The sequence below is a fragment of the Chiloscyllium punctatum genome, chromosome 12 (assembly GCF_047496795.1).
Source record: "Chiloscyllium punctatum isolate Juve2018m chromosome 12, sChiPun1.3, whole genome shotgun sequence".
Taxonomy (NCBI): Eukaryota; Metazoa; Chordata; class Chondrichthyes; order Orectolobiformes; family Hemiscylliidae; genus Chiloscyllium; species Chiloscyllium punctatum.
The window spans coordinates 48,358,015-48,380,944 of NC_092750.1; the positions used below are offsets into that span (position 1 = coordinate 48,358,015).

At 38.5% G+C, this 22,930-nt stretch overlaps 1 protein-coding gene across 4 annotated transcripts in view; it reads left to right on the plus strand.

The window, feature by feature from the left end:
* The window catches only part of LOC140483843 (microphthalmia-associated transcription factor-like), a 293,041-nt gene that overhangs the window by 112,736 nt on the left and 157,375 nt on the right, over positions 1-22,930 (plus strand). The window contains exon 1 of one of the 4 annotated variants that reach the window (XM_072582540.1): positions 2,251-2,348. The exons of the other annotated variants lie outside the window; for them this stretch is intronic. Within the exon in view, the coding sequence (XP_072438641.1) occupies positions 2,293-2,348 (56 nt within the window). The 5' untranslated portion in view covers positions 2,251-2,292. Of the gene's footprint in view, positions 1-2,250; positions 2,349-22,930 lie in introns of those variants that run through there. 4 annotated transcript variants of the gene reach the window in all.

A 22,930-nucleotide genomic window follows, 5' to 3' on the forward strand; every position in this document is an offset into this window, starting at 1 on the left:
TTCATCTGCTGCCTCATTGGAAACGTATTTTAAGACTTCCATTAAGAACTGGAGATATTTAAATCTTTAGCTCCTTCAATTTGCTTAGTACCACTTCCTTTGTAATTATAATTTCACCAATTTCTCTTACCTTACACCCCCAGTTTTACAAGTATGACTGGGTTGGTTTTTGTATTCTCTCTCATGAAGTCAGAAGCGAAGTATTTATTAATTACTTATGTTTTTTTTTATTATCCACTAATAACTCACATTCCTAACCCCCACCTCCCCCACCCTACCCACAGGCTTAACATTCACTTTACATTTATTATCATTTTTAGGAAACTATAGAAACTCTTGCTGTCTGCTTTACTTTCTAGCTCACTTCCTTTCTTGTGTTAATTTATTAGTGCTGATTATCTTAGTCATTGTCTGTCTTTCTTTGTATTCTGACCAGTTATCTAATCTGCCACGCTAAGCTTGATACTCAAGCTCTTTAGTTAACCACAGATGATGAATCTTTCCTTGGAATTTTTCTTTAAGTTAGTAATATAATTACGGAGTATTTTGAAATGTCCCTTATGTGTCTGCCACTACTTCTATCTGCTAGCCAAATATCCTTGTTCTCTTCAGGTAGCTCAGCTGTCATGCCCACTTAGAAACCTTTCTAAATTTTAAAATACCAGTCTTAGAACCCACTTTTCTTGCTTTTAAGCTAAATGTAAATTTCAATTATATTGTGATCACTGCTACTCAGAAATGCCTTTCCTGAGGTCATGTAAATTTCAATTATATTGTGATCACTGCTACTCAGAAATGCCTTTCCTGAGGTCATTAGTTTATCACACCACAACACATCATAATAAGTCTGGTATAGTCTACTCTCTGGTCAGTTCAAGAACATGCTGTTCTAAGAAACTATTTCAGATGCAGTCTGTGAACTCCTCATCAAGACGACTTTGACCAATTTGATTTTTCCAGTTTATGTGTAGATCAAAATCACCCCTAATTATTGCCATCCCTTGATCGCAAACATTCAAAATTTTATTTTGTTTGTTTTGTCCTACATCCTTCATTGGCTTGAAAGTCTCTCCCACTTACTATTCCTCATCTCCACCCAAATAGATTCTACAACTTAATCTCCAGAACCAAGATAATTTCTAACTTTAACACCAATCCCATCTTTAATTGTGAATGCTACTACTCCACTTAACTTTGCTTCTTATTCATTTTTGAATGTTTTAAACAGCTGGATAATCATCAACTAATCCTTTTCGTCCTGCAGCCGCATCCCTTTAATTACTATCAGATAATATTTATTCACTTGTGTGTGCTAACAACTCATTGACTTTGTTGCAAATGCTGTGCATTTTCAGATTTAGAGCCTTTAGTTTTGTTTCTGTTTGTGTTCTTTGTAGTATCAAATCTTGATTGCTGGTATGTTCTTTGGTTTCTTCACTCGTCCATTCCTGCTATTTTCAGTCCTTCATTTTCTATATTAGTATTTTGCTGCCCAATCTTGATTCCACCACTTGCCTTGTAAAAATTACCCAAGCTTGTTCGTTCACCATGCTATGTTACTGACTGTGGAAAAGGAGAAAGAAAAATCAATTGCTTGAACTTAATTAACATTAAAATCCAGCAGTAGATGTGTTTCTGTTCAGGCTTCAAGTTCAGTACTTTTGATTTCCCTCCCTTTAACAACTCTATGGTAATAGTGTAGTTATTTATTAAAAATAACACTTTGTTGCGTAAAGTTGAAAAAATCTTTTAGTCGAGTTATCAAAACTTGCTTTTTCCCAATCTGTGATGACAGTGGTAGAATTTAGCTGGCTAACTAGATGCTTGCACAGATCATGAAAATACAGAATACATTGGATTGAAGATTTGCCATACTTAGAAAACTTGATACTTTTCTCAGTTTACGGCAGTGTTAGCTCTGAACTTGATTAGGATACTATAGATGCATACACTAAAATGAGCATAATTTGACCAGTATTATGTTTACATATGAATTTATTTGACTAGTATTATGTTTATATGTTAAATGGCAGTGGTGATGTGTGAAATTATTCTTCTGATGATATTTGCAAGCATAAATTTGTAATCTAGTAGAGCCAGCCCATTGTGTTACATGCAGGTGCTGGATTGAACAGGTCGAATGCTGCAGACAGACAGTAGGCACAGAGCTCTGCTAGGATTGGAGTTGCCAGGGCCTTATCTGGAGCCACCCCCAGTGACATACACACAGCCGTAGAGTTTGACTTTCACTGTTCTCCAAGGGCTTGCAGAACACCTTTCAGGGAAAAAAAAATGGAGGCTATTGGAGTGCAAATGTTCAGACCATGTCCATTCCAGAACTTTTACATGTAAGTACTTTGCAACACCTAAGAAATTTCTTACTGAAAATCAAAAATAACTACTTAGAAATATGTTCAGGCAAGAGCTTTACATAGAAACAGGTCATGAGAATTTAAAAATCACTTAGAATTTGCATGTATAATTATTTTCAGTCTTGCTTGGTAATGTGTTGCGAACAGATATTTTGGTATTTAAATAAGGCTCCTTCGCAGTTTTGTTTTTTTCATGACTATTACCAATTTACAAATACTTCTTGTTCCCAAATCTTTTGGACTGTCCAGTAAATGTGTCTGTACACAACACATTACATTTGTCAGTGAGAACATAGCTAAATATAAATATTTAAATACATTGGTGTGAGCTCAAAAATTTCAAACATTTTAGTTGGCTGTAGTGTAATGTCTGCTAATGAGTTCAGTTCAAGCCTTTGTTTTGTACAAGATGGTAAAACATTGAAGTTATAAAAACTGGAGATTTATAGCAGCAAAAGTATGACTATCGGTTAGATTGGAGGATGTGTTGTCAAATGTACACTCATGGCATAATGTGAGGGTTTAAAGTGTATTTTAATAGTCACGCTGCTAGAGTTTAGAAATTTGAAAAAAATTCCTTTCAGAAAAAGAGTACTGAAGCGAATCATTATTGTGGTCATTTATTAAGTTCATACCAAAGCAAAAAACCAGCAGTACAACTTATTAATTATTTACTGAGTGGTCATGGATCAAAAGCAAAGGTTTTCTTGAACTGAATTAACATAATTCTATGGTAGTATAGCCCCAGTAACTCCGTTAGGATTTGGATCTAAAGGTTGCGTAAAATAAAAGCATGCCATTGTTATCTAGATTTTTTTGATGCTGTGGAACTTATCAGAAGGCAAGATATGATGTTTAAAGTGCTTACTAAATAAACAGTTGTCAAAAATGAACTTAAACATGAATTGTAATTCATAGGAAAATGTCACATGCTGTCTTGTAGAACTGTAAAATTAGAATTCAATATCTATTCAGTTGTTTGTGCCACTTATAGTGAATCATTGTTTCTATTTACATTTGTGAACCTTTTTTAATGGTGAAAACATGATTGATGAAAACCTTCAAATTTTACTTTCTTGTTTGGTAGAGAGTTTATCCCAAACCTGCGTTATTTAAGCTAATTCTTCATGTAATTGATCAGGTACTATTCAAAGGTGAGTAACACAGTGGTATTAGCTGTGTACAATTTTCATCTTGAATGAATCAGGCCAGAATTGAGTCCTCACCTGTGCTGTACTTAATACACCACCAGTGGGTTGAATGCAGTTTCTAGGAGGATTTGATAGTAAAGATTCAGGCATTTTACCTGAATATGTTACCTTTTTATTCTCTGGTGAATGCTGTTTCATTAGCAACCCCTTTTGCTGAACAGTGAAATTGTTTTCAGTCACCTACATGGAAGTGTAAAAATGCCATTTTTTGTCTGCAACTGTTTTAAATATGCTTCCACAGATTATTCTCAGTGACTATTAATCTCCCTGCCATCGTTCTAAAATATCTTTCTGCTGTTGATTTTTTAGTCTGTGTAGACACTGAAACTTTGAAATTCTTTTGTCTGCTGAAATAACCAGATAGCTTTATTGTGTTTCAGCAGTTGTTTATTGGTTTAACAGCCATTCTTTCATTTGATATTGTAAGATATCAAGATGTCTTTTCAACCAAATGAAGGCATTAATAATATTATTTCTGTTTTTTTTTTAAGCTCTATCAAAATGAAGGATTTAAAATCCAAGTGAATTGAATTTTTTCTTGAACTCAGACTTCATGAAGTCGATATTTTTCACGTGATCTATTCTTGAGATTCATTTAGTGGTATGAAAATTGTTATATTATTGACACTTTTTTGTTGAGGACTTGAGGTGATTAAAAAAATAACTTAATGGAGACTATATCATTTTTCTTTGTAACTTTTTAACAATTTTAATGTCTTTATGATTTAAAGACATTTTCATGTTACTTTCAGTTTCAAAACTCCATATTTTTCATGATGAACAGTTGGCGCATTGATTCTTTGAAAAGAAAAATTTGAATCAGGTCATGGCATGAGCCACTGTATGATTGGTGTAACAGAAACACAGAATTACACAGCAGACACTGTTCCTACTTTCCACTAGGTGCAATTTAGCTAACTTCTGCATTTGGTGGACTGCAGTACTTGCAGTCATAACCTAATTAAATCTCCAAATTAAATGCAGAACATTTTCAGTTTTTCTTTCCTTTGTTGCTTCATATTGAAACAAGTGGTGTCATGTGTTAAGAAGCTCTGAAATTGCCACAGGTCTTAATTTTAAAATAAATAGGACATATATAATGATTTTAAAGTCTTTCTTAGATATCTTCTCTACTTCCAAAATTTTAATCAAAGACTATTTCATATCCTTCACTTTACTGAATGAGAAATGTCTTCAAGTGAAGTTTTAGAGCAGCAAATATTTGGACTAGTGTGCAGATACAATTTCCTTTCAATTTGACTCATTAAATGTGTAACAAGAATACCTACAACCAACAGTTAACATTAAGGATACTGCTACCACTGGTTGATAAGGGCATCATTGCTACCCAACTTTTATGCCATTGCCAGTGTTAGCTGCCACTTTGATATTAATTAATTCATGCACACTTCTTTTGTAGACAAATATTTCTTCTATCTTTGTGCTTCATGTTGGATTGCACACTCATTCATAATCCAAATATTTGCACTCTCACCTCAAAAACCAAAAGAAATGTGAAAGTCTGTCCATTGTGAATGTGTTGGCAACCATTTTTCTTACAGCATAGTTGAAGTTGATTGAAAATGGCACTTTCTTTTTTACTTTAGCCCTTATTGTACTGCATTCCTCTCCCCATAGTAGCTATCCATTGTCTTTCATTGAAGCCAGGGTGATGGGCACTTGTAAAATGCCATCTCTTTCCTGCGTTCCTCAGTACTTTGTGCCTTCCAGTGTTTTGTCAGATTTCACCATTATATTTGGAGTTGTCCATCTTTATTGTCATTATTCTCTCTGTGTCAGAGCATAAGGCAGCCCCCCCCATGGGGTTTAGCACTTTCCACTGCAGTGCATGGGCTACTCTTGGATAAGCCCCCTCAATGTTTACTGACCAAACCTGCAACACTGAACACTGATTGTGGCTCATCCCCAGGTATCATGTATATGGACTGTTCCAACTAAGCACCGCCTTATTCCTGAACTGGTATTTCCACAGTCCCCTGACTGACTGATCTGCAATCTTCGGTCTGCAGGACTGACCACCTCTGAATCCTCAGACCCGGGACCGCTGTCATATCGATTGCCTGACCAATTCCCTGTACTGAGATCTGACAATTTCCTTGACTGACTGATGTGTCAATTCATGACTGATCATAGTCCTCCTTTACTCCACCAAAGACCATTCCCTATTGACTTTTAGACATGGCCATTCGGTTGAAGTATATGCAGTATGTTTGCCATATAAGCTGCTGCCAAGTGCTGTAGGTGTGATATTGGTATAGCATGGTGCAGTACAGTATTGTCAACAGACTTGACTGTTCATTGCTGACAGCTGTGACATTCTGCCTATTTCTGTGTCTGCACTAAAAAGCCAGTCAAACCAGAAGTGATGTGATTCTGAAAGTTCTCATTAAAATGCTAAAGTGCAAGGTAAGTGAGATGCTGTGTGTGACCAAGTAAGAACAAAGTAAGCGAATGCCAAGAAAGCAAATGGAGAGGCATAAAATATATCCTGTGCAGACGCATGAGATGCCTGCAGAGTGATCTGTTGAGAGTATCACAATGTAAGGTGTCCATAGGCACTAAGGTACAGTGTTGAAGTGAGTTATGAGTTATTCCAAGATTGGTTATGATTCTGTGGCGAGTCATGCTGACTCCCATGGATGAAGTGTGGAGGCATTGCCACGCAAGGAGCATGCGATGAGATGTTGGTGCATTGTCCTTGAGATAGAGGCCCAAATAAAAAGCTGTATCCAGTGGATAACTGCTCGGTTTTCAAGTTGGGAATTAGCATCATCTAGTTGCTTCACAATGCATTGGCTTTAAGCGGTGTATTTTGTCCTGTTCTTTTTTAAGAAGAAAGGTTGAGGCAGAGGGTCCGAGTGGTCTACTCAAGACCAATAAAGTAAACAGCTTGAGAGGCCTTGGGATTTTTTTTAAAAGTTGGAGTAATAGAAGCAACCTGAATGGGTGGGGTCAAGCTCTGACAGAACTAGAAATTTTAGTTTTAGCTTTCAGCAGTTGTTAGGATCTTGAAGCTGGATGTGGAAGCTTTTATTCCTTTCTCTGTTACAGCTAAATGCTAGGGTTCTCTTTCTGCTGCTCGAAGTGTTTGTGAGACAATCTATTTTACTGAATTTGCCTCTGCTAAGGGTGTGTTTATGGGATGTTACTATAATGAATGTTAATTAGTAGTACTTAATGTATATATCTATATCTACATACGCACACTATTTTGTTAAGCATTTCAACAGTTATAGTGAAGCCAGTTCTTTTATTATTATTTTAAAGTACAGTGTATAAAAATTGTATAAAACTAATGTGTTTTTTGTAGATTAGATTAGATTCCCTACAGTATTTGCTTGAAGTTATGTAGTTTGAATGAATCGTATCTAGAACGTAATGCCTTATATTTATCTTTAAAATAAGAAACAGTTAGGGTCTAGACTATCTTCTTAATATGTTTTGACAGGATTTGGTTAGGTCTATAACTTTGAATAATTGTGTACTGCGTAACACAATAAGTAAAATGGGATTAGGTTATCATGAGATGCCACTACATGGAAGTAAGGCAGTTGTCACTAATTAGCAAGATTCAGAACTCTTGCTGAAACCTTACTGAGAAAATTGGACTTTTTTATTGACTTCAGGAATAAAATTTTCTCACCGTATCTTCCCAAGTTTCTTGCTATTGCCCATGCTGCTTTCGGGCTGGAAGAGTTCCACCTCTTGTTTCCTACCATTCTCAGGTTTTGGAGTCATTGAAATTAAGCCTAGTTTTACCTTCAAAGAAGCATAGTGCCATTTACTGCGGAGGATACTTTAGAATGTCCAGTAAGGCAAACTTTCCAGCTACATCAGATAGTTATACGTCTGAAATTCCCAGTGCTTTGTTATAGCATCAGTTGCCCACCTGACTCTGTCAAAGGCCATTGAGTTGGCTTCTATCCTAATGACTTCACCTGAAACTTCAATATTTTTGTTTTTTTTTTATCTTCTGAACTACTACGTAGCATTTTAAGGGGCTGCATCTCCTTAACATTGAAAGGGATATATGTAAGTAATATTTTGCTATGCTGAGTCATATGATCTGTTCAAGTTCCAAGTGGCAGAGTCAATGAATTAGCCTTAGACTCTGGTAAGATCTCGCCTGTTGCATGGAACTTGAAGCTCTGTTTTCTCACTGAAGTTGCTGGTTTAACCCTAGAATCAAACCTGATTTAGGTACTAAGATCACATATAGAATAACTATTAGCCTTTATTTTTGAATTACCTAAGTAATGATGCTGGATGAATAGCAGTTTTTACATTTCATAGGTTTGATATTGGGTAGTAGAAAAATAGTTTGCTTCTAAAAAAAGCCAAGTGTATCAGCTATCCCTCATTGTTCTTTTTTATTTCAAAAGTATACTTTATTCATAAAAAAATCTCTGTACATTGTCACATATCAAATAGATAAGCAAATATTTGAGTTTACTCTATCCCAACAATCCAAAAACTCTTATACATGCAAGATTATATTTACATACATTGAGGCATGAGGGTGGTCCAATAACTGATCAAACCCCTAATTTCAGCAGGAAGACCCCCAACAGCAATCTTTTCCCACTGAGCCTTGGCAGCAGCTGCCCCAAGCTTTAGTGCGTCCCCAGCACCTAGTCCTGGACTTTGGAACGTGCCAGTCTGTAACACTTGGTTGAAGTCAACTCCTTGTTCAGGTGGACTAAAGAGCATCTTTCGCTGAATTGATGGTCCTCCAGGCACAATCGATTTTTGTCTTTTCCTCACTTTTTCAAGTCAAACCGATTGAGCTGCATAATAGGCAACTGATGTGAGATCACTCTGTTGCACTATATATCTAAATTATATTTGTCCAATTTTAAAATGTTGATTGTTCTCCAGAGAGTTTTACATGATAACACTGAAGAAACATTTGAAATTAAATCATAGAGTTTAAAAGAACATGTTTTATACTGTCGGGCATCTATTTTTCATACTAAGCAACAGCAATAACCATCCAAACTAAATCAATAATTGTGTTAGTATAGAAGTGATTCAAAATCAGAGCTTATTCTGTAAATAACTGCATAATGAAAGCAATGGCATCTGTGCATCAAATTTTACACTCACTCAACCTTTTGTTGTCACAATCAGAGCAGAAACCATTGATATAAAGCCAAAATTGGACACCTGGCTAAAGAAAATATTAATAGAAATGATTTTGATCCATGACCCAGTATTCGTTATACTGCCACTAAACCAAATTCAATTTTAATAGGAACATACAAACAGGAGTAGTCCGTCCAGCCCATTGAGCTTAAACTTCCATTCAATGCCTTTTACTTCTATGCCTTTTACTCGCTCCATCTCTGTAACCTTGTACGCTACTTGTAATTAGAAATCAATTAATCTATACCTTAAACTTACTCAAAGAATGAATTTCTACAGATAGAGAATTCTAAGCACAGCCTTCTGAGTAAAATAAGTTCTCTCCTTTTTGGACTTAAGTGGTATCCTCCTTATTTGTAAATTGTGCCCCCAAGTTTTACACTGCCCAACCAGGTGAAACAGCTCTGCTGCATCTACTGTGTTGTATTTTTAAGTATTTGTAAGTTTCAATGAGAACACCTTTTAATTTGTTTGAAGCTCTGGAGCATTTAGGCTACTTTGCCTGACCTCTCTTCAAAGACTTCACTCCAGGAACATGTTTGGTGAAACTTTGTTGCTATCCCTCATTGCTCCCCCATCTTTCCTGAGCTATCCTGAGCTGGAGATGTGCCTTGAGCTTTCTTAGAAGCTGGCACGTGATCTGTGCCAATGTACTTGGATGTGGGGTGCTCATGGATTGTGCCCTGAGATATTGGTGCTGTCTATCATGGAATTCCCTCAAAGTAAGTATCAGCTGACTTTGCCATTTACCCACTTTGGGAAACCTTGGCTTGAAAACCAATGTCGAGCTTTTTGGTGAGTTTGGTCATGTAGAGAGCTGAAGTTTTTTTGTTTATTCATTCATGGGATGAGGGCGTCTTTGGCCAGGCCAGCATTTATTGCCCATCCCTAATTGCCCAGAGGGCAGTTAATAGTCAACCACATTGCTGAGTCTGGAGTCACATGTAGGCCAGACCAGATACAGATGGCAGATTCCTTCCCTAAAAGACATTAGTGAACCAGACGAACTTTTCCTGACAATTGACAATGGATTTATGGTCATCATTAGACTCATAATTTGAGGATTTAAAAAAAAATTGAATTCAAATCCCACCATCTGCCATGACAAAATTCAGACCCAGGTGACCAGGATATTACTTGGATCTCTGAATGAACAACGTGTCGATAATACCACTAGGCCATCATCTCCCAATGCGATTCTTGGTGCCTGATTTTCCATGTCTTCCACTGACCTTTCTCATGAAATCTTCAATTCTTTGCTTTTTTTTGGGTGCATTTCATGTAGAATTGAGCAGCTAAAGAGATGGAAGTGCTCATCACTATTGAAACTTGGCACCATATTTAATGGCCAGCTGCAGAAGCATTCCGACATTGCGAGGCAGAACTGCTTGTACAACTGTGTTGCTTGACAATTATCACTGAGGACATGGCAGAGAGAGCAAAGCTTACCCCTTGTTTTATACAGGGAGAAAGTGAGGACTGCAGATGCTGGAGATCAGTCACGAGTGTGGTGCTGGAAAAGCACAGTAGGTCAGGCAGCATCCGAGGAACAGGAGAATCGACGGTTTGGGCATAAGTCCTTCGTCAGGAATTCCTGCTGAAGGGCTTATGCCCAAAATGTCGATTCTCCTGCTCCTCGGATACTGCCTAACCTGCTGTGGTTTTCCAGCAACACCCTCTCGACCCTGCTTTATACACAGTGACCTGGAGCTGCTGGTGAGTGGAGTGGTCGAGAGGAGGCAAGTTTTTTTTTCTGCTGGTGGCTGCAGAGGCCACCCCAATAAACATAGTCAGACTGGAGCTCAAAAGCAACCTGTGTCAATGTTGTGGCCTGGGCGAAAAGGAACTTCTTCTGCACCCTGCAAGGTTAGGGGCCATCTTCATCTTTCTCTGGCTTCTCACTATCAGGGCCATGATTCACTCTAACTCTGCCACTATGCATACATTTACCATGGCTCATGGACATTATCTCTCACTACAACATGCATCCTGCCCAGTCAACAGCGCTCACCCACTTTGTCCTCCCAAACAAACTAACCTGTCCAGCCTACTCTGCTTCCTAAACATACACCGAGGACACCTCAACATCTTTGCTATTTGTGTATTGTGTTCTTCCTGCCAATTCTGTCATACACAGTTCCCCCCTTTGTCTCAGTGCAAGAAAAGAAAACAGCCCATTCACTGGACTGCTCTTTCCACAGCACCCTGAAAATTGCTACCTGTAATCTTTGGACTAGTTGCACTTGATCTGCAGGACTGATTGTGGTCAGGTTCCTGGACTGGAAACAGATGAACCACATGCTGACTGTAACGCTACCTCCTAACTGTCCATGGACCTCTCTTGACTGCAGTTGGAACTCCTTCCTTTAACTCTCAGACATGGCAATTTGCTTGAAGAACATGCAGTGTGGTTGCCATGTAAGTTGCTGGCACTGTGATCAACACGTGATTTTGATGTGGAATGGTGTTAAACAGCAACCTGTCCATGACCCTTTGACTGCAGAGTTCTCCTTACAGTGAAAAAATGCCTGGCTCTCCCTCCTTATTGAAAAAGCGATGGAAGCTACAGAGGTTGGCAACCAGTAACTGAGTACTGAAGAGTGTGTGAAGAAGCAATGTGAAGTGTGTGTGTGAACAAGAGAGCAAACAAAGTGCGGGCATCTTTGAGCTCCAAGTGTTGAAGGGCTGAAGTGATATGTACGTTGGACAAGAGCAGGCATGTTGATGTGGTAAGGCTGGTGGTTTTTCACTGCCAGCATATACAGATGAGAGTTGGGGAGGATGTACAGAGCGTTGAGGAACATCTTTGGGATGAAGAAGCAGTTGGACAATGGCTAGTACATGCACCTTGCACGTTGATGCTGCCAGATATCAATTTGGATTTGTGTGATGGAAGTCACACTATTTAGTTTAGATTATTTACAGTGTGGAAACAGGCCCTTCGGTCCACACCGACCCGCCAAAGCGCAACCCACCCAGACCGATTCCCCTACATTTACCCCTTCACCTAACACTACGGACAATTTAGCGTGGCCAATTCACCTAACCTGCACATCTTTGGGTTGTGGGAGGAAACCCACGCAGATGCAGGGAGAATGTGCAAACTCCACACAGGCACTTTGCCTGAGGCGGGCATTGAACCAGGGTCTCTGGCGCTGTGAGGCAGTAGTGCTAACCACTGTGTTACTGTGCCGCCTAGTTTCTTAGGCATTGCAGGAGAATTGAAAATGGTGTGTAAATAATGCAAGTTGGGTTATCAATGGCATGCAAATGTATGAAAATAAGATAGTTGCCACTAAATAGTGAAATTCTGAAATCAGCATTTAAAGCTTAAGGGGAAATTCAAATTTTTTTTGTCTTGGAGATTCTGATGTTATCCTTGCTTTCTTGGCATAGCCCATGCCATACCAGGGATGGGAAAATTCTGTCCATTGTTACAGTAAATAGCCATGACAATTATCGTTGATTGTTGTAAAAACCCAAGTGGTTCGCTAATGTCCTTGAGGGAAGGAAATCTGCCATCCTTATCTGATCTGGCCTACATGTGACTCCAGAACCAAGAAAATGTGGCAGATTCTTAATGCCCTACGAATGGCTTGGAAAGATTATCAGTTCCAGGGCAATAAATGCTGGCTTTGCCAGTCATGTCCACATTCTGCGCGCGAATAAAACAAAACTTATTGGAGAAAGAGTTGGAAAACCAAATTTGATAGCTTGTTGATCAAACTGGTTACTGTTTTGGAATCTATTTTAGTTTTATGTGAGTCAAGTATGACATCGGTTCCTTAAAAGGATCTGTCCTAGATCCAAATACAACGCAAGTTTGGTAGTACATGCAATCTATGCTATTCCCCATCATGTGCACAGACCTGACCTGAGATTTGCTTTTTAATAAGGGATCTTTTTAATAGTCTGACATGAGTACTTGAGCTCACTTCCATTCACTACACATTTACATCAAATTTCAAAGAGGACGTCTGCTGCAGGAGAATAAAGATGTATTCCTAAGGGAGATTTGAATCACCATCTACCCTTTCAACAAAAACTATACCGCACCAAAGGGCATCCAAGAACTCATTGCGAATTGGTTAAAGATTGGTTGCTTGACTATGACATTAGATATTAAAACTGGTGAAGGCTTGCAATCAGTGAATTGGTCAGTGATGTGGTGAAGACTTTTCTGTGTGTTTCTCGCATGAGACCCACTTTTTAATCCCCTTCCCTGTCTTGCCTGAAATTTCTATATCTAAGAGTATTGAGCTGCTAATTTTGTCCCTTTGCCTTTTTAAGCTACAATATTATGCTTCCATGTGTCTATTTCTGCCCTCAGTTCATTGGCTTTATTTGTCATACACCTTCAGCTTACATGCTTACCTTTTGAGATTCCTCTGCAGCCTTTGTCTTTCAGATTCACTTGTTCAGTTTTTGCTTTCCATCCCCCAGTCAATCTAGTCTAAACCAATATCAACAGCATATCTCCCTGTGAAGATATTCATCCCAATCCTGTTCAGTTATAGACTGTCTGGTTTGTATAATTCTCCCCTTCCCCATAAATAGTTCCAATTGCCAGAAATCTGATGCTTACTGTCATATAGCAGCTTTCCAGTCAAGTGTTCAATTGCTCAATTCTCTTATTTCTATGCTTACTCAAACTTGGGATGACAGTAATCTTGAAGTTACTGCTTTTGATCTCCTCCCTAGCTCCCTGGAGTTTGCTTCTGGGACTTGAATCTCATTCTGAGCTAAGTCATTGGCAATAATTTGACCCACATTGGTTGATCACCCTCACCTTTGGACTGCTACTGTTCACAATTCAATACCATTTTTCTCTTTGTAATCATCTTAGTAAATGATTTATGTGTGCAGCAAGTTTATCTGATACCTCTATAAATCTGGTTTTCTGTTTAAAAGCTCTTCCAAGGATATAGAAACTATGGCACAGTTGCATATTATGATTATCAATTCTCAAATCCTTTTTTTTTAAATTTCAGTGCGTAAGCATGATTTTTCTTTAATTTATTTTTCTTCCTCTCCAATTCCTGGTTATCTAGTTGCAAGGATTCTTTAATGTAATTGACTCCTTGCATATCCTGATGAAATCACCACAGCTTCATGTTGGGAATCCCCATTAGAATTCATTGCACACTACAAGATGCAAGATCTCCTGATGAGGCTTTTGCTGAGGTCAGCTGTGAACACACTTGCTTTGTTATTAATTGGAAAATCCAAATCATACCACTGAATGCAAAAAAATTATATATAATTATGGTTTTGTGTGGGGAAATATTTGATCATACTGAAATTGATTTGTAGAATCTGCCATCAGTGTCGATGTTTAACATTACTCATGTTCTATTCTGTTAGTAGCAAAGAAAACTTGGGTTGAGTGCATGGAACCTGTCGCTAAACTGGCATTTTCTCAATTAAGACTTAACTCTTTGCTACTAGAAGCCTGCTATCCATTCTCAGCAAATAACATAATATGTTCTACTTGTTAATTGTCCTCTTGATAAGGGTAATGGATCATTATAACAAGCAAGTCATGATTGGCTTATCATTAATAAAGTGGTATTTGTCAGTAGTGTTCATGATTTGATGATCACTGCTGTAATTTCCCTTTCCAAACTGCGGGCGACAACTGAGCACTGTGAAAACCAGTACATGTTGGATTACTTTTTTACTAAGCCAATGTCTATGTAAATAATGCTTTCTAAGGACTTAGAAGTCACCTTCCATATAAAAATATTTTACTACATGCAGTTATGCTGTATTAAGTTCTGGAAGGATCTGAGAGGGTTAATACCTAATTGAGTGCAATAAGCATCATCCACCGCGCTAATGTCATTAGGTCTTGGGAGAGAAAAGTGGGATTTTGTGGGAGTCCTGCCTAAAGCTTGGTCCTTCCAACTGCCTTTGGAGTAATGCGAACCTATAAAGAGTTGAAGACATACAATGAGTTGTGCTGCCCAAGATTTCTGTTGTTAAACTAGAAGGAGGCTACCCTTCTATACATTAAACCACATAAGCCCCTAATGAACCCAGACATTAAAGGTAAGAATCACCACACTTTCACCAAGTAGTGATTCACCACTTTCTGTTTTGATTTTCCCTTCTGATATTTCTTGACTGTCCATGTTTCTGATTTGGTTTATTTTTGCCTTTTTATGTTTCAAGTTGTCTTTCTCTTGAGGACCTCTATTTGTGTTCATTTCAGCCTCTATGTTGCACATATGTTTCTCACAACCTCCTTTAAAAAGCGTTTTGGTAGTCTGCCAATATGGGGCATGAATGGTACTGTCGAATAGTTGAGATGGTAGTAAGAATAATATCATCTGGTTAATATCAGCTGGAGCTCCTGTAAAACCTAGTTGCTTCCATTTAAAGGCTAAAACTGAATGCAAGTTAATTTCTATAAAATTGAAACAACATACAGTGACTTTTTCCACTTAGTACTTTGCTATTTTTACTGTTTTATAGAAACATAATTTCAATTATGCATGAGAATCCAGTTGGGGACAGTGAGAGGAATATGACAACAAAACTGAGCCTTTGCAAATATACAAAAATCATATTTTACCACAACAACATTAAAAAATTCAAGTTGCATTTCAAATCAGGATGAGTGTGGGCAGCTGTGAATAGAAACACAATTGGAAATAGTGTGGTATTGGTTAAAAAAACTGTGGAACTGCAGAATTCTTGAAATTGCTAAAATGACCTTGAAATTGCTAAAATGACAAAAAGCAGCAATGCATTTTGAAATAAATCAACAGAGGCCAGTTTCCCATCAGCTAAGCAGAGAGACTGGCCCAGCTTCCTCAGAGCCAGCTGTCAGAGTGAATAGTTGTCAGAGATTCCTAGGAGAAAGTGAGGACTACAGATGCTGGAGACCAGAGTTGAGAGTGGGGTGCTGGAAAAGCACAGCAGGTCAGGCAACATCCGAGGATCAGGAGACTTGACGTTTCGGGCATAAGCCCTTCATCAGACTTATGCCCAAAACGTCGATTCTGTTTTCTGAGATTCCTGTTTATATTTGTCAGCCACGGCTCTCTGATTGAGCCTGTTAACCTGGTTCAGTCAGGGAGCTCATATTATATGAGGCCCACCTGGTTGACCTCATCACGACAAATTTGTTGTTGAGTTGAAACATATTTGCCCCTGTTCATAGAAAAGCCTAAAATATTTTGCCTTTTTAATACACATATTGGATAAATGTGACAGAACCTCAGCAAGGGACATTCCAGCAGTTGAGGACCTTCTGGTTTTTTGCAAGTACAATTTAGATAGTCCCATTCCTGGTCTTCATTCTTTCATTAATCTGTCCAGATGTGCTCCAGCAACAGCACAATTCAGAAGAAGGACTTCACTGAAAGAAGCTCAGAAAGAATTGCTAGCAAGCTGGTTTTCTTTCCTGGGATAAGTTAGAAAATCCACCTTTGAATTTCCTTTCTGCCATCAGTGGTCACCATCCCCCCCTCCCCGCCCCACACACACATAATAAACTTAAAAGTGAGTTCTACTATTCCAAGTAAATTAGACTTGAAAATTTTAAACTGGAAAAAAATAATATGTTTCTAACTGTTTTACTGGGTCATTTTGTGATATGGAAATTTCTCTTAAATTTCACATGGAAGATGTCATGCTCAGTCTGTCATATTCTGCTCCCTCAGTTTTTGCCTTTTGTAAAAAAAACTGAGGATAAATTGGGATATGGAAAGGACATCAGATGAGTCCTTGCTAACACTTCTTATAGTTAGACACACCAGTCACCTTTACTCTTCTAAACACCAGCAAATATAGCAAGCCTTTTCAAACTCTCCTCATATGGTCACCCACTCCTTCCAGACATTAGTCTGGCAAACCCTTAAACTGCTCCTAACACTTTTACCTCCTTACTTAAATAAAGTGACCCAACTGCTGCAGCTGAAGCTCAATCTTGCTACTTTTGTATTCAGTGTCCCTCCAACAGTGATAATATTCTACTGGCTTGCTCATTACCTAGTGAAACCTTCATACTAACAATTGATGGTTTATGCACGATGATGTCGAAATGCCATTGCACCTCCTGAGCTCTGCAATCCCACACCATTTAGATGCTTTGCTTATTTTTTATTCATCCTGCTAAAAAGGACACTTTCACATTGGCACATGTTATACTCCATTTGTCAGATCTTTGTCCATTCACTTAATCTATTTTTAACCCTTTGTTGCATTCTTATGTATTCTTTCACACCTTACTTTCTTACCTGTCTTTGTGTCATCAGCATATATGGCAATCATAATTTCCATTGCTTCATCTTTCTGGGTTGTTACTTGTATCCTCTATAATATGGAATAGGGAATGCTGCTGCAGTCTCAACTGGCAAACCTGTCTGCTGTCCCATGACTGTTCCAGGATTTTGAGTCACTTTATGCTCCAGAAACAAGTGCATACAGACTCTCCTTCTGTATGTATAAAACACGAAACAGTAAGACATGATTGACCTGCTTATTCTCTTTTATAAATAAAAATTTGTTTTAAATTGTTTTGAATATTGCAAAGATCTGTACAATCTACTAATTTCCCTTTATTTGTATAGTCAAGAGAGATCCAAAAAGAATCATTTAGTAGCATCCGCCTTCCAAGTTAAAACATTTAAGATGTACATTCGATCAATTTATGAGTATACTTTCAAAATTACATGGAAGAAAGACTTCCAGAGCATTGAATTGAATTTATTGTCACGTATACTGAGGCACAGTGAAAAGCTTTGTCTTGTCAGCAGTAAGGAAGATCATATAGTTAAATAGCACAGATAGTAAATAATAGATAAACAGAGGCAAAAACAAAAACACAGGTACAGGCAAATGTTAAGAGTTTGTGAGTCCATTTAGTATTCTAACAACAGCAGGGTAGAAACTGTTGTGAAACTGGCTAGTGCATGTGTTCAGGCTTCTGTACCTTCTCCCCGATGGTAGAGGTTATAGAAGAACATTGCCAGGATGGGATGGATCTTTGAGAATGCTGGCGGCCATTCCTTGACAGCGGGCCTGGTAGATGGATTCTATAGATGGGAGGTTGGCCTTTGTGACTACCCGGGCCGAGTTCATCACTCTGTAACCATCTCAGAACTTGAATGGTACAGTTGCTATACCAGCTAGTGACATATCCAGACAGAATGCTGTCGATGGCACCCCGATAAAAGTTGGCAAGGGTATTCGCTGTCATGCCAAATTTCCTCAGCTGCCTGAGGAAGAAGAGACGTTGTTGGGCCTTTGTAACCAGTGTGTCCACATGAAGAGTCTAAGAAAGCTTGTTGTGGATGGCCACTCATTCCACCTCTGTGCTGTTAATGCGTAGGGGTCATGAGTAAAATCCTGCCGCGAGTCAATAATGATACCTGACAAAACCGAGTCCCAAGTCTGATTCATTTTAAGCAACGTTTTGTTTGATGTGAATTGTGATTCAGCAACAATGCAGTTGGCTTTCATATGGTGCTGACCTTAGTTGTGCTAGAGGCCCAGCCTGAACTCAGTGAAGCGAAGCTGAGGTCAGATATCTCAGTTAACAGAATGCATGTTTCTCATTTGTTTCAAACATACCTGAGAAATATACCTTGCATGAAATACAAATTCTGATATTGAATTGCATTGGGAGTTGTGACTGTTTTAGGCTATGGATGCATGGGAAGGTGGTGTTTTGAAAATATGAAAGTGTGCCACCTTAGTTTCAACATTTACCTATTTGTAAAGAAAGGAATGTTCATCACTATTCCAATATTGTCCTTGACAATCAAAATTTCTTATAATTAAGTGGGGTTTTGTCATGAAATAATCAAATAAAAAGTAATGGTTTTAAATACATGAGATATACAAGAGCTAACCCTGTATGTTCCTTTTTTTTGCTAAAGTAAACTGAAAGGTGCGCACAGTTTTGCAGGTTCATGTGACACAAATACACTTTATCATCCAAACTATGCTGTCAAAAAATTTTATGTTTTGTTCCTTTGTGATGGTAGTGTTTCAAAAACATAATACTTTTGTAGCCATACTTAAATTATACTATTTGTACTTACAGTAGGACTCCAGCTTGTTTTATTGAGCAATGTGTAAACATTTCTTGGCAGTTATGGTGTTTTGCTTTATAATGTTAGACCTTCGTATTGGCTGCAGTGTAAATACTATAAATATTGGAAGCTACAACTTGGAACAATGTGACCTTCAACAAAAGCTTTTGCACTCTGGGAATTCTGGAAGTCTAGTTCTGCAGGAGATTTGTCCTTGAACGTAAAATAATGTTAACATGGAAGGCCTTTGCAAAATCATTGACAAATGCAATCTTGTTTAAATGAGACTGCTTGTCTAAGTCTCTGTGAATGCATATGTTTCGAAATGTATACTCATTACTACTTTCTGCAGCTACGCACATGAAGGGGAATGCTTATCTTAAAAATTGATCTCTAATATTAAAGATAGACTGGGACTGTTATAGTGTTAAGGGTTTAGATGAAGAGGAATTTGTTAAGTGTGTACAAGAAAATGTTCTGATTCAGTATGTGGATATACCTACTAGAGAAGGTGCAAATCTTGACCTACTCTTCGGAAATAAGGCAGGGCAGGTGACTGAGGTGTCAGTGGGGAGCTCTTTGGGGCCAGTGACCATAATTCCATTAGATTTAAAATAGTGATGGAAAATGATAGACCAGATCTAAAAGTTGAAGTTCTAAATTGGAGAAAGGCTAATTTTGACGTTATTAGGCAAGAAATTTCCAAAGCTGATTGGGGGCAGATGTTCGCAGGTAAAGGGACGGCTGGAAAATGGGAAGCCTTCAGGTATGAGATATCGAGAATCCAGGGAAAGTATATTCCTGTTAGGGTGAAAGGAAAGGCTGGTAGGTATAGGGAATGCTGGATGACTAAAGAAATTGAGGATTTGGTTAAGAAAAGGAAGGTAGCATATGTAATGTATAGACAGGATAGGTTGAGTGAATCCTTAGAAGAGCATAAAGGCTGTAGGAGTATACTTAAGAGGGAAATCAGGAGGGCAAAAAGGGGACGTGAGATAGGTATGGCAAATAGTATTAAGGCAAATCCAAAGGGCTTTTACAAATATGTTAAGGACAAAAGAGGGAGGGAATAGGGCCCCTCAAAGATCAGCGAGACACCCTTTGTGTGGAGCCACAGAAAACGGGGGAGATACTAAACGAGTATTTTGCATCAGTCTTTACTGTGGAAAAGGATATGGAAGATATAGAATGTAGGAAAATAGATGCTGACACCTTGCAAAATATCCAGATTACAGAGGAGGAAATACTGGATGTCTTGAAACGCATAAAGGCGGATAAATCCGCAGGACTTGATCAGGTGTACCCTAGAACTCTGTGGGAAGCTAGAGAAGTGATTGCTGGGCCTTTTGCTGAGATATTTGTATCATCGATAGTCACAGGTGAGATGCAGGAAGGCGGGAGGTTGGCTAACGTGGTGCCACTGTTTGAGAAGAATGGTAAGGACTAGCCAGGGTTCTATAGGCTAGTGAGCCTGACGTCGGTGGTGGGCAAGTAGTTGGAGGGAATCCTGAGGGACAGGATGTACATGTATTTGTAAAGGCAAGGATTGATTAGGGATGGTCAAAATGGCTTTTTCAGAGGGTGGTACATAGATGGAATGAGCTGCCAGTGGAAGTGGTGGAGGCTGTACAAATGCAACATTTAAAATGCATTTGGATGGGTATATGAATAGGAATGGTTTGGAGGAATATGGGCCGGGTGCTGGCGGGTGGGACTAGATTGGGTTGGGATATCTGGTCGGTATGGACCGGTTGGACCGAAGGGTCTGTTTCCATGCTCTACATCTCTATGACTCTGCATAAAATCAATGTATGTTGTATTTTTAAAAGCTAACCACATTCCTCTTGTGGAACAGACACAGATATCTATGGCTTCACTGCCCTGTGACTTCAATATAAGTGGTTCTTTCCAGAAGTGGCTTAGATTAAACACAAATGATTGCAGGCCTTCCCTATGATGCTGTCACATACATTAAATGTGCTAAGATAAATGGTTCTTTTTTATTTTTGCTTATTAAGCAGATATTTTGATTGTTGAAATTTGAAAATAAATTTCTGTCACCCTTATTTGGCAACCCCCATGGTTTTCATGGCTATTTAATGGTTCTTTTGCGATTGTCACAGGGGTGCAAAGCCAGCCCAGTTTTTTTTTAATATTCATTGTGAAGATCAGATAATGTCATTGGCATAAACAGGCTTTTATTACCCATCCACAGAAATTTGTGGTGAGCTGCCAATTTAAACCACTGCAGTTCATATGGTGAAGATACTCCCACAATGCTATACTGTATGGAATTTCAATATTTTAACTCAGTAATGCTGGTATATGTGATATAGTTTAGGGAGAGGCTGAATAAGCTGGAGCTTTCTTTCCCTGGACCATTGGAGGCTGAGGCATGACCTAAAAGGCTCAAACCCTTCAATCCAAGCAATATCTCTGAGACCTGTGTGTAATTAAGTCAGGAAATTGTCAATTATCAGAAGAAAGTTGCAGATCAAGCCATCCATGTGTAAATCTAGTGCCATGACCTTAAGTGTTAGTTTGGTCTTGGAGAGAAAAGGAATTTTCTGACAATCTGCTAGGACAAGAGTGTCAAGCACACGGGAATACAACTGATCTCCAAACTTGCTTCCATTCTCTATATTAGAAGGGTCAATGGCTGGAAAACATTAACTTTGCTTTCTCTCCACAGATGCTCCCAGACATGCTGAACTTTTCCAGCAATTTGTGTTGATTCAGAAAAAGGATAACACTCATTCTGCATGTTACACTGAGGTGCCTTTAAGACACCTTAAAGTCCTTTCCAGCCATAAAATTCTTTTGAAGTGTAGTCATTGCTATAATATAGAAAATGCAGCAGCTAAATTGTACACAGTGTTCCCTTAAACAACAGTGTGACATTGACTTGATCAACAGAGAAGAAAGTTGAGAAGAAAAACGTAAAGAGAAAGTTCTTAAACACTGTATTGAAGAGAGTGAGAGAGCCTTATTCTAAGATAAGGATGGCTTAGAGGTTACCGTGAGGAACGTTCCTTACCAACCTCCCCCTCTGCTAAGGTGCAGTTACCCTCAGGTTAAACCACCACCAGTTGTCTCCCTCTCAGGATCCAGTAGGACTGTGGCAATTTTACCTTGCATGTTTTTCTGTGAAAGGGATCAACCTCGAACAGTGTATGTACCTACAATCCAGAGGTACTAAGAGAAGTATCTAAAGGTGCTAGCAGAAGGAACATACACTTAAAGCAGAATAGCTGGAGCTTCAGTTTAATATTCAAAAACACCTCTGATAGTGCAGCATTCCCTCAATGTGCACTGTTGTGATAATTGCAGATAATTGTTGATAATAAACGGAGATAATTGTATCCACGTGGGATTTGAGGGCTCGACTTTCAGACTCAGAGGCACAACTGGAATTAAATCTTGAGAAAGTAGCTACTTTGGAGTCAATCGAAAAGTTCATAGAGAAATTGGTATCAGTTAAAAAGAGTCAGTGAAGGTTATAGAACTATTTAATGTATTAAGATTTATTTTCAGTGGAAGGAAGTACCTATTGTTCAACTTAAAAGAATGATCAGAAATGGATAAACAGAGTACTATGTAAAGACTGGTTTGAAATATTGCAGATTAAGCTTGACACCTGGGAACACACAGATACTGACAGACCACAATAATGAATTTGAGGCTGTAAAGATCTGGCTGCCAAGAGCCTTGCACTTGAGGCAATGTATTAACCTGGCCTGGGTGCATCCAGTGTTATGTCTGGTTACATCTGGGTATCTTGTCTTGGGCATTTGTCCTATCAGTACACCCACTTCAATAAATGGCCATCTGAGCTTTGATGAATTTCAAACTCTTGATGTGATGGTATTGTTCATGATATCAGATCCTGATGACACATCTTTCTGGGGATATTTAAGCAAATTCTGTTTTCTTTTAATTCTCTATCTTTTCATTCTTCTGTGCCATGTTACTGTAATACATGTACATTTCCTTTTCTTCAGATTGCTTTACAATGTTTAGCTCTATTACTATAACAGAGTTTGCACCTCATTGTCTCTACAATACTTGTAGCTTCTTTTCTGTAGCTGTCTGTCTGTGGCTGTATTTCAGACTGTGTGTGAGAATCATTCATTGA